At 36.8% G+C, this 13,299-nt stretch overlaps 1 protein-coding gene across 2 annotated transcripts in view; it reads right to left on the bottom strand.

Annotated features, from left to right (window-relative positions):
* The window catches only part of Arms (Ankyrin repeat-rich membrane spanning), a 640,210-nt gene that overhangs the window by 468,227 nt on the left and 158,684 nt on the right, over positions 1–13,299 (bottom strand). For both annotated transcript variants that reach the window (XM_090402051.1, XM_090402052.1), the window contains exon 6: positions 8,666–8,764. In XM_090402051.1, coding sequence (XP_090258177.1) covers positions 8,666–8,764 — 99 coding nt within the window. The remainder of the gene's footprint in view (positions 1–8,665; positions 8,765–13,299) is intronic.

Genomic DNA, 13,299 nt, shown 5'->3' with positions numbered 1-13,299 from the left:
CGTATACTACTGTGTATCCATCTCCCGTATCCAATGCTGCTGTCACATTATTCTAATAAGTATGTAGATTACTAAAAAACGACCTTCCTTTAGCAAATCTGTGCTGTCCATCAAAGATAATACCATTGTTGTCAACCCAATTCTGGATCCTGATTATCACCAATCTTTCCAACACTTTAACACAACACCTAACACAGAGATTGGCCTCCTCGTCCTTATTATTGATGCTTCTGGCATTAGTAACATGAATTACAATATCTCCTTGTGCACATAATTACCCTTACATATTGTAATGAATGTTCCATTCAAATTTGAGACCCTGAGAAATTACATTCAGCATTTTGTGATCACACTTTTCCATTCTAAACATTACTTCTCTTTTGCTCTAATCCTAACACTATAAATCTCAGATCTGTCCAACTCTGGAGTACTGTTCCCACATTTGAAGTGCAGCACCCAAGAACTAAGAATTCTTTATGATTTTCAGAAGAGGGCAATCTGCTTAATAGGAAACCCTTCTCTCACAGACTCCCTTCAGACACTTTTATCATAAGGCACTCTGTTTCAGTGCTGTGCCTTTTCATAGGCATTGCTCCTCTGAATTGGCTGCTACGATTCCTCCACTTTTTTCTAACCATAGAAGAACTAGAGCAGCCACTGGACAACATTCATATACTGTCCAGCTTCGAACAGACCAAACTAACTTCTCATCAGCTTCCTTCATTCCATCCACCTCTATTCTTTGAAACAATCTCTCCCATACTGTTTTACCCACTGAGCACAGCCTCCCACTCTTTAAGCAACATATCAACAGGCTATATTTTCTCCCTAATCTTGATTCTGGTTCAAGGATACATAGTGGCTGGTCAGTGAATTTAGTGCTCCTGTAAAGTTGGGTGTTTTTTTTGTTTATATTGTCTTTTTCCTTAAAAAATTTGTGTTTTCTGGTATACTAGTGTACATTGTAGTGTTTTATACTGTATTTAGTATTTCATCATATATTTTCATTAAGATATTTCAATACCTAGAATACGTTTAAAATGGCGCTAAAAAAGGGCAAGAAATGTAATGCTAAAAAAGCACCGCAGGCGACAGCGAGAAGGTTAGTCCTGCAAACGAGGTTACTGTACACATGGATGAAGTTAATGAAAATGAATTAACAGCCAAAATAGCAAAGTTGAAGCAGATCATCAGAGAGACGACGAGGCAATTGCAAAGAGTTGAGGGATGTTTAAATGAGCATAGGGAGAAAAAGAAAAAATGAACAAGAAAATAGGAAACAACAAAGCAAGGAAACAGGTAAGTCAGGAAAGAACGGAAATCAGGTAAGTGATGTTATTAGTAAAAAGAAAGAAGTTATTTGGTATGGTGACTCCATAATAAAACATGACATAGATGAGCGAGTTATAACATTGAATTTTCAGCAAAAATTTAAAATATGCAAGCAATTCAAAAACAGAAAAGAAAAGTAAATGAAATCGTAGTTGTAGTAGGAATGAACGATTTAATTCGCGATAAGTTCAGTATGAGAGAGGACATGAAAGGGTTGTTGGAAGAGGTGAGAGTGAAGGGTCACAAAGTAAAAATTGTTAGTATTTTACTTTGCTATGATAAAAAAGAATTAAAAAGACGGGCTATGATGGCAAACGATTAGATGAGTAGACTATGATGATTTTAAAGATTTATAATTTTAAAGATACCATCCAATCCCACAGATGTATTGACATTGAGGTTATGCAATAGACTACTCACCTCCACTTCATTCACCACAATTCCTGTATAATCTATTGGTTTTCATTCATTTCTGCAATGTCACCACCTGGATGATATATTCTTGCAAAGTGCTCACTCAGTAACTCAACTATATCAACTGATTCAGTTACCTCCCTACCATCGGCATTCTTTAAAATCATTCTGGAGTAGACTCCTTGGAGTTGCCCAGAATAATAATAATAATTATTATTATAATTACAGGCAACTCCAAGGAGTTGACAGACTCATTATGGGAGGCCCTAACATCATGTCAAGAACAACTATTCAACATTCACACAGTATCTATCATACCTCGCCTTGAAATCATTCACAGTCATGGCACCCACAAAAGACTCTCAGCTTATTCCACTCATTCACCACTCTCCAAGTAAAAAACCTAGCTCTAACACCCTTGCTAACCACACCCTTGCTAACCACACTCTTGCCCAGCTTCCATGCATGGGCCACTAGTCCTCCTACCACCAGTCATATTCTCAAAAATATCTTCTGAATTAATCTTATAGAAACCCTTCAGTAATTTGAATGTCTCAATCATATCACCCCTCCTTCGCCTATCGTCCAATCTCTGCAACCCACAAATCTTCAACCTGTTCTCATAAGGTTCAATCCATAGACCTGCTATCATCTTGGTCACTCGTCTCTGAATCCTCTCCACCTTCTCCCCCATCAAGAAGAAACCCTGGTGCCCATATCTGGGCACAGTAGTCTAGATCGGGTCTTATGAAGGCTCGATACAGAGGAACAAATACTGTTTGTCTCTGCTTGTTAAAGTATTTTTCAGCAACCAAGTGATTTGATGAGCTGATTTAGCCACTTTTGCAAAGTGCCCCCAAACTTCAACTCCCTATCCACCAACACTCCCAAATTCCTGGTCTTGTCAATCTCCTAGAGTACGGTTCCACCGATGTGATATACTGTTGCTAATCTTTTCACCCCAAAATGCATAACTTTACACTTTGCCACATTAAATTGACATCCATTCTCCTTAGCCCAGTCCTCCAAACTATCCAAATCATCTTGCAAAATTTTGACTTCTTGTGCACTCACTATTGCTCTACTCAACTTTGCATCATGAGCAAACAAATGAACACTTCCTCTCAGATCCTTTCCTATATCGTTAATGAACAAATTGAAAAGTAGTGGTCCAAGAACAGAACTCTGCAGCACATCACTAGTCACAGGCCATCTTTTGGACTCTACTCCTGAATAAACCACTCTCTGATATCTCTCCATCAACCACTCTCCTATCCATCTCACCAACCCTATATCCATCCCCATATGCTGCAGTTTACTAATTAGAATTCCATGTGGTACCCTGTCAAAGGCCTTAACAAGGTCCAGTAGAATCACTGTAAACCCATTACCCTTATCCAGTTCAGCCGTCACTGTGTTATAAAATGTCAGCAAGTTACTGAGGCACGATCTACCCTTCACAAAACCATGCTGTCCCCCATACAGTATCCTATTTTCATCTATCCAATCCTGTATTTTTCTCTTCACTATTTTGTCCAAGACCTTGACAATGATTCCTGATATGCTGATCGGTCGGTAATTTACAACAGCAGTCTTGGAACCTCCTTTATGCAGTGGAACTATTTTCTCCTCTTTCCACCCCCTTGGGACTAACCCAGACCCAAGACTCAAATTAAACAAAATGGTCAAGGGCACTTACAATTCTTTAGCCGCTTCACGTACGACACGAGTTGGTATACCATCCAATCCCACAGATGTATTGACATTGAGGTTTTGTAATAGACTATTCACCTTCACTTCATTCACCACAATTCCCGTATAAGCTATTGGTTCATTCATTCCTGCAATGTCACCACCTGGATGATATACTCTTGCAATGTGCTCACTCAGTAATTCAACTATATCAACTGATTCGGTTACCTCATATACATTTTTTGCCATATACATTTTTTCCTTTACTTGCAACATATCGAAAAAACTGTTTGGGATTCTCTTTAGCCTGCATGGCTAACGTTCTTTCATAATCCGCTTTTGCTTTTCTTACCACACTCGTTACCCTTCTAGCCTGTGCTTTATACCGTTCATGTGCCGGCCGGTCACCTTCCTACTTAAATTCCCTCCACAGTTGTTTCTTTTTTTTGCAGCTCAAGCTTAATGATGTTATTTATCCATTTAACCCCTACTTGATGTATTATTTGGACTCTAGGTATACAGTCAGCCATTGCCTCATGCAAACACTTCTTAACAGCCTCCCATGCACTATCAACATCCAGCCCTTGCAGTTTTACATGCCATGGCACTGAACCAATCAAACTCCTAAGCTTGTCATACTTAACAGCCTGATAATTCCACACGTAACCTGTCTGAATTGTAAATTCCACACCGTTAGCCACCTCACAAGTCAAGACGCTATGATCACTCTCACAAATTGGTGGCAACGTGGTCATATTTGTTACAGTCAAATTCTCAGATGCAATTGCTAGGTCAAGCACTCTCTGACCCCTAGTATTTTCCATTACATGCTGTCACAGATAGTTATCCCTTAATAACTGCAGAAAATCCAATTCCTTCCTCCCATGTATCCTCTCCTCTTTCCAATCAATGTTACCATAGTTGAAATCTCCCATAATAATCACTCTCCTTCCACTCATTTCTTCTATTTGCTTATGTATACTATCTCCACTATTTATTCCATCACCTGGTCTACAGCAGCACCCAACTGTATATTTTGTTCTGCTTGTCTCAATCTCACACCAAATAGCCTCAAATGTACTCTTTTCTCTATCCTGCAGTTCCACTTCAGTTCTCCTTGGCAGCAGCTCATCAGCTATCATCAATAACCCTCCTCCCCTCATTTTATTCTCCCTGTCACTACTGAACATACCATACCCCTGACATTCAATCCCACTAGCTATATCATCTTCAGTCAGCCATGTTTCACTAATGCCAATAACCTGTGGCCTGGAAGTGCCAACCAAGGCCAAAAATTCTTCCTTCTTGTTCCTAATACTGCTGGCATTAGTATGCATGAATTGCAGAAGCCCATTTGACCCATCCCTATTTTGATGCCTTATACTAACTATCCCATTCTGATTTGTTGTCCTTCGTACTCGCTTTGGGCATATTACGCACATTCATACACTCAACTGTCTCCCTAAAGTCTGCATATCTACTACTCACCCCCTGTAATAACTCTACTTTCCCTGATTCTGCACATCCACTTCATTCACAACACCTTTTCAAGTCTCCATACACCAAATCCATTCAAATGTAAACCATCTATCTTATATAAATCCTTTCCCCATCGAACTCACTCTACACATCCACACCACGCCACTACTCCTGCATAATCCGCGCATAAAGTCATTAGCAATTTTGTCCCTCCTCCTATACTCTTCACTGTCATACTGCAGCAACAGACTCACCATCCTAACTCTCTCTCTCTCTAATAGCTACCTCAAGCAATTCCTTCAAATCCTCTCTCATAGCCATTTTGTCTCCTTTCAAATCATTTGTTACTGCTACACTATCAATTCTTTCACTCTCTGCTTTTGCATTCCAATTGACTCGCTTACATCCTTAACGTTCGCACCAGGTTGGTACGATTTTGTTCAACTCTCATCTATCACACCTCTTACTAAAAAATCTCCGTACAACACTCGCTCTTTCATTTTGTTTACACTCACTATCATACTCTTATTTTTCTTATCATACTTTTGGTGTATTAGTTGGTACGCTCGGTAAACATTTTTGCTAATGCTCCAGCTGCTGATTTGCTCTGTGTATCGTTCCAAGTAACTGCTATGTAGAAGGAATGGATGCCAGTTTTTGGATGTGTGGAGTGAGTTTGAGGAAAGATTGGATTTGTATAAGAGGGATGGCCTACACCTGAATGTTTTTGGTATCTTTTTTTTTATAATTTTTTTAATTCTGTAGTCATTATAGCCATTGGAGAGGAAGGTGTTGTGTATGTGTTTGAGTTCGGTTCAAAGGGCAGTTTTACTGGAACAAAGATTGTGGACCCTATTGGTCAGAGGTTTAATAATGCCATATTGCTGGGAGGGGTGGTGGTGGTGGGAGAGTTTGTGAATGTATCTACCTGTATGAGTAGGTTTTCTATATACAGAGAAAGAAAGGTTACCATTAGGAAGGCATGTTACTAAGGTGTCTAGGAAGGGTAAACTATTGTTATTTTCCTTTTCCATCATAAACTGGATTCTTGGATATAGACTATTGAGGTGACTGAGGAAGGAATCTAATGTGTCCGGGACATGAGGCCAAATAGAGAACACATCATCTACATATCTTAGCCAGATAGGTTTTAGAGGGGAGGAGTCAATGGCTCGTTTTTCAAAATTTTCCATGTAATAATTGGCAAGAGGGGGGTGAGAGGGGGGGAAACCATGGCAGTTCTGTCTATAGATTTTGTTCTTTCAAGAGAAATAACCAGAGTTGATGGCAAAGGAAAAGAGCTCTAAGATATCAGAAGGAAAAACGTTTTTTAAGAGTGTTAAGGTGTCAATTAGGAGAATATTTGTAAAAGAGATGATGTCAAAGCTGACCAATATATCTGTATTATTTAAAGTAAGATTTTCAATTAAGTTTTTAAAATGGGTGGAGTTTTTTACATAAGATGAGGTAAGACCAGTGGGGGGGGGGGGGTCGAAGAGTTAGCTAGCATCTACTATAAGTCTTAGGGGAAAATTAGGTTTGTGGATTTTGGGTAAACCATATATCTGGGGGGGGGGGATGAGAAATGAATGGTTTGAGTTTTTTTGTAATTTCAGGAGGCCAGGAAGAAACATTTTTAAGTAGGTTTTTTAATTTTTTAACTTGAGTTTTTGTGGGATTGTGTTCCAACAGTATATAGGTAGTGCGATCATGGAGAATAATATCCATTTTCCATTATATTCTGAGGCGTTGAGAACAACAGTGGCATTACCCTTATCAGCTCTGGTGACGACAATACTTTTTTCTTTCTGTAATTTTTTGAGGGCAGAGAGTTGACTGGAAGATAAATTAACTTTAGGAGGTCAAGAACGGGAGAGAATATTAGCTATATCAAATCTGATGTTATTGGCTGTTTCTGGAGCTAAGTGACAGATTCTGTGTTCGATGTTGTACCTAATATCCAATACTGGAACTTCAATAGGTGCGATGGCAAAATTGTGTCCAAGGCTTAGGGCACTAATGGCATCTTCGCTAAGTCTTTTAGAAGATAGGTTGACTACTGTATGGAGCGGTTGAACTTCAGGTAGCGGTTTAGATTTGCAAAGGTTATTGAACTTATCGATGTGTTTATTTTTTATTTTCTGGAATTCATTTTGAGAGGAAGCTTCTGAGATGCTAAGGAGAATAGACCAAAGTTCAGGATTGAGTATAGCAGAGAGCTCTGTCTATAATGAGACAATGGTGGTATTTGTCGTAGCGAGGATGGCGCTAGTTTCAGTAATCTGTTCTCGTAATAGTGCCAGACCAGCACGTTTGTATATCCGGAGGGTTTCATTAGATTTAAATTTGGTTTTTAGCCTAACACAATTAGGAATAACTCTTGAGTCCCGACATCTTTTTAAAAAGGCCAGCCGATTTAATAGCCTCGATAAGCGTAGTTTCGACTTAACTTATTGTTTTGCTTCACATGCTATTTCATCACCATGAATGATCAGAATACATGTGTTGAGGTTTAGGTGCTGTGAAGAATTCATGTTAGAGGTTTAATGGAATATTAACAGCACTGAGAAAGGATTAAAACTAATTTTAATACTTCCAATATTTCATCTCCATCACAGAGACATCTTCGGGGATTACAAAAACATTTTGTAACAACACACACACACACACAAATACAATACAAAGTGAAACTAAAGTCCTATCTAGGTGGTGCGCCCTCTATGGGCATTTGTAGGTGGCCTGGAATGTAAGGAGGGATCTCTGATAATTAAAGTTTCCCAAATTTTGGAAAGTTTAATGCAACCGTATTTGTTTAAATTAGGTTAATTCCTGAGTGAAGATGCAGATTCAAGGAATAGTCTTTCTTTTTTGAATTTACTATGGCGGAGCATGGTAGTTTTATTCTAGGAGATCCTGTGGGAAGTATCCAAAACATGGCCAGACTGACCATAATCGTGTTTGCAGATGTAAGAACTGTGTCCTTCTAACCGGATGGATGCTGACCTGCCTGTTTGTCCGAAATAGGCAAGTTTACAGTAAACAAGGTAAGAGGAGGGAGCTGGTCTTTAGTGGAGCAGATAAGGTAGCAAGTTTACGGTGGGGCTTAAAAGCTGTATGGAAGTTGTACTTTTTTTAATGATCTGGCTATTTTTTCTGAAGTACCAAGGATGTAAGGAATGGTGATGGCATTTCTGAAATGCCATCACCATTCCTTACTTCTGTGGTACTTCAGAAAAAATAGCCAGATCATTAAAAAAGTACAACCTCCATACAGCTTTTAAGCCCCACTGTAAACTTGCTACCCAAGAATATAGTTTCTTGGCATCTTTAATTTATAGGAGGGAAGATGACAAGGGTGGAGTCATCCTTAGGGCTGGGTGAGAATATAACTAGGAGATGGAGTTGTGAGTAGATGATTTTTTCCATGAGAGTTGTAAGTAAATGCACTGCTGGGGAGGGGATGATATACTGACAATGGATGAATTTCTGAAGGGATCTAATTCACAGGCATTGAGCAGATTTGTGATGCTAATATAAGTTTTAAGACTTCGTAAAAATTTGCAAATATCATTACTTATGTTCATTATAGACTTTGATTTAGTTAATAATTCAACATTTATCTAAGAAATTTTAAGTAAGGAATTTATTAAAACCACAATTTTAATAAAAGAATGATTAAAATCTTATTTCATATTTGTTACTGAAAAAAAAATCAAGAAAAAATATAAACAGACTATTCATTCCTTACCATTCCTGCAGTGTCGACATTACTTCCAGCTAGAAGAAGTTGCTGGGCTATTTCAAGGTAACCTTTACGAGAAGCCCATACCAGAGGAGTAGTACCATACTAAACGTAAATTATATTAACACTTTATATTAGTAAATTATATATAATTAGACTAATGATTACTCAACTCAGATGTATATTAATGAAAATAATTAGAAACAAGTTGCTTTTATACAAAATCATAAACTTATTCCCATGGCTGTGAAGCTAGGTTTGAATAACAGTTATTCAAATATTCAGGTCTTCACAACCTAAAACACCAGTAGCATTATATGAATCAAAAGGATACTTCATAGTATAAATATGTAGCAATGATAGATATGTGAAAATAAATCACTACATGGCAGTTACCAACCTGTGGTCTGTGGTCAACCTGTGGACACCTGAGAGAACAAACATTTTATATTACGAACAGCTTTAATGTATTAATGCGGACTGTACAGACCAACAAAGCATTGTAGCACCTCGATGTACATTCAATGCATATGAAATATATATCTTTACTGTTTAACACTCCAATGCATTTTCTATTGTTTTCACAGTACATATAGAAGCATATTAAATGTACATCACAAAGTACCAAGACATTGTTGGTTGCAGAGGAGGAATAGATCCAACTAAAGCTGAGTTAAAAGAAATGCAACAGCCACATTCAAACAAGAAAATCCGTAAACATAGTGATGATTATTTGTCTCTTGATTTTACTCATATTGGTTCCATTGATAATCAAAACCCACAATGTGTTGTCAAACAACACAGTTAGTCGAAGAATTCTAGAAATGGCCCAAAATATGAAAGAACAACGAATTATCAGAGTATGTAATAGTTAATATTATTCTCTACAACTGAACAAAAATATACATGTTGCAAACTGCATCATTTGTATAATTGCATATTAAAGATAACATTAGTCAACTCCAATCCCATCCACGAGGATCTACCATATTTTTCAAATTAAAATAGTGGTCATCTACTTTCAAAAGGTTGAGAACTGCTACTCTACATAATTCTTGAATTTCTGAAGATTAGCATTGCATAATAGGATCAAACATAGGTTTTATGAATAACATAAGCATGTAAGCACAAGAAAGATATTTAATTAACCAAATATTTCAGTCTGGAAATAGCAGACCATCTTCAGTGGCACTACAAGAACAGTTTTAAAAAAATACAAGGTGGAATACTAACAATAGATCATTTAAAAATAGAACAAGCCATGCGATGTTATATCACTAAGTATTAAAGGTGTTAAATTGTGAATGAAGATATTTTATGTTTTAATACTTCCTTCACATTTAACATAATCCACCATGTCATAAGCAAGACTTGTAAATATTACTTGTTGTTAGTCTCTTGCTTATAATATGTTATTCATATAATTGCTTTGAATTTTGTTTGTTATCAATTAATTATTTAATCTTAGAATATAATAGCAATAAAAGGACTCTGTATAAATATGTCATTAATTTTATTTAGTTTATTCTGTAAAATTTATCACAAGAAACTGTGTGTATGTAAATTTAAATGTATATTATATGAATTGTGATATATCTTTTTATTTCTGTATGTAAGAGTGATTTTACGTAATTCTTCTGATTGGATTTGATTGGCTGCTGAAGGAGAAACGGAGTTTATTTTAGTTAGCTCGTGCTGAGAACATGAGCTACTGTGTATAAACAGAGAAGCCAGTGGATATAAACTGAACTGGTTAGCTTATATCCATTTTGGCAGGAAGAAGGAACGTAGTTGATTGGAAAACGAAAGTAAAAAAAGGAGAAGCTTTAGAGACAGCAGAGAGACCGGTTGTGTGTAACAGAAGGGGGAGTTGATATATGCCATAAATCAACTACGAAAGGCCCAGGAATTAATAGACATCGTGAATTACTTCTATGGGAGTTCTGATACTACAATATTTTCCAAGTGGTTTGTGGAAGAATAGTGCAGAACCAAAGTTAATACATAGAAGAAAATAAGGAATTAGTAAATAACTAAAATCTAGTGCATTGAGACTTGCATATTTCTGTGTCTATAATTCAGTTATTATAGTGGAAGATTTCTTTAGAATTGTGTAGCCATACAGTAAAAGTCTACAAGAATTTCAAATGTACCTTTGCGAATTCAATGCGTAGAAACAGTAAGAGTTGTCCTTTCTGTAACCTGTGAAGGTATAACTGTTAACTCCGTCGGATATATTTTAACCATAGCTGTGGTGTTATGTTGATTAATGGTCGAATGTTAGATGTACTGAAGTACTTTCCCCTCGAAATAATAAGTGTCATCTTGTTCTATTAAATGTTAGCTGACTGAGAAAGAATAAAATGTAGCCTATCATAAGATTAATTATTGTAACATCTGGAAGGTAGAACTTTTAAGAACTATTTTCAACTTGATTGACTGAACATAAAGAAGTGATAAATGAATGTTTGATAATTTATGGATTGTAATTATTCTGAATACTTTAAACGGAGCTAATATATTTATGATATGATTCATCCAATTGGTTAGAGTGAAATATGTCAGAGAAATACTAATGCTTTGTGAATTAACAATTGTTAACATTAGTCATGATTCTCAAACCTAATTGAGAAGTTATTAATGTATGAATGTGAATTCTTATTGTTTAAAGTAAAGAGCCAACAGGCTTCATTTCGGCGACGTAAAACATTATTTAAATTAATGGGATATTAAATCTCACATTGTTTTAAAACCGAATAAGAAACTCAAAGATCGGAATCAAAGAGTTTCATGCCGAATATAGTAACTATAAACGTATTGGCGACTATTAGCGTAAGCGTTGCGTAAGTTTGCACATAGTACAAACTAGGGTAACTCGTTGCAAAGGTGGAGGAAGTTCTGATCGCTATTCTTAGTATTTTCCATAATGTAAAACCCATCTCCTAGGAGATGTATGATGTTATACATTATGGTGGGAGGTCACTACCCAGACCGGTTTCGATCTTTATTGAGATCTCATCAGTGAGTAGCTAGACCAAAGTATAATACTAAGGGTATAGCGAAAAGAACTTATATACTCTGTTATACGAGTTGTCAAAAAGGTTCACCCATAAATTGTTTAAAGTAAAGAGCCAATAGGCTTCATTTTTGTACTATGTGCTTTAGCTTATGCTAGTAGTCACCGATACGTTTATAGTTACTATATTCGGCATGAAACTCTTTGATTCCGATCTTTGAGTTTCTTATTCGGTTTTAAAACAATGTGGGATTTAATATCCCCTTATAAATAATGTTTTACATCGCCGAAATGAAGCCTATTGGCTCTTTACTTTAAACAATTTATGGGTGCACCTTTTTGACAACTCGTATAGCAGAGTATATAAGTTCTTTTCGCTATACCCTTAGTATTATACTTTGGTCTAGCTACTCACTGATGAGATCTCAATAAAGATCGAAACTGGTCTGGGTAGTGACCTCCTCTCAGTTATACAGCTTTGACCATTAAGCACCCTTAATTTTTATATTAAATTATATGAAATTACTGGATTGTATACAGATTACAAGATAATGTAACAGTACCTGACTACTTCATATAATAAAGCACTGGAAAAAAAAAAAAAAACTAAGCAAGTAGCAGCAGCATGAAATTTATTTTTTTAACTGTTATCATCCACAGAGGATGGTAACAGTTCAGAAGACATTGCATCTACGACAGTCATAAAATAATGTTTTTTTTTTGTTTTTTTTCATTTGGCTGTATAAAATGAAAGATATTTTATTGATCTTAACATTACTTTCTAATTCAAGTATTTTTATATAAGAATGGCAAAAAAAGCCACCTTCTATAACAGTTGACTTTTAATTTTGCACAAGTCTTGCCTCTTTTTAATATCATTGAGCACTAACAGACAGCACAAAAAAAAGATTTCCAATTTGGGAAGCCAGGGGAAAAATTATTATTATTATAAGGACCTCCTGCGATCAGTCAAAAGACTCGTCGCAGGAGGTCCTTCCTAGGAAACACAAAGTCTATCAAGACTCGTCGAGGGAGGTTCCTCCTAGGAAACACAAAGTCTATCATACCACTCCTTAAACTCATTGACCGTTCTTGCTCTCACCACTCTATCAGGCAATGCATTCCACGGTTCAACCACCCTCCATGCAAAGAAACCACTCCTCACCCTCTTGCTCACAGCTTCCTTTCATAACTTTCAGGGATGGCCCCTTGTCATCACTCCTTCACGCTGTTCAACCAAACAAAAGAACTCCCTAGTGTCAACCCCTGTAACCACCTCTCAACAGTTTAAAAGTCTCAATCATATCACCTCTCCTTCTTCTATCTACCAAATTCTGCAGTCCACATTCCCTCAGCCGATCCTCATAACTAACATTGTACAGTCTTGAAACCATCTTTGTTATCAGCCTTTGTACTCTTTCCATGGTTAATTTATCCCCTTCAAATCCTGGGGACCAAATCTGAGAACAATAGGCTAAGTGTGGTCTAATCAGGGTCTTATGTAACGGAATGATAACTCTTTTATCTCTGCAGGTCAGTGTCCTAAGTATTGCAGCAATCCTCTGTGTTACCTTCACCAGCTTTGCAATGTGTCCCCTAAATTTCAGGTTTCTATCAATCATCA

This window comes from Typopeltis vanoorti, chromosome 12, assembly GCF_054136105.1.
Source record: "Typopeltis vanoorti isolate ZY-2024b chromosome 12, IOZ_Tvanoo_1.0, whole genome shotgun sequence".
NCBI classification, from domain to species: Eukaryota; Metazoa; Arthropoda; class Arachnida; order Uropygi; family Thelyphonidae; genus Typopeltis; species Typopeltis vanoorti.
The sequence above is the reverse complement of the archived record's forward strand: the minus strand, read 5'-3'. Positions and strand labels throughout refer to the sequence as shown.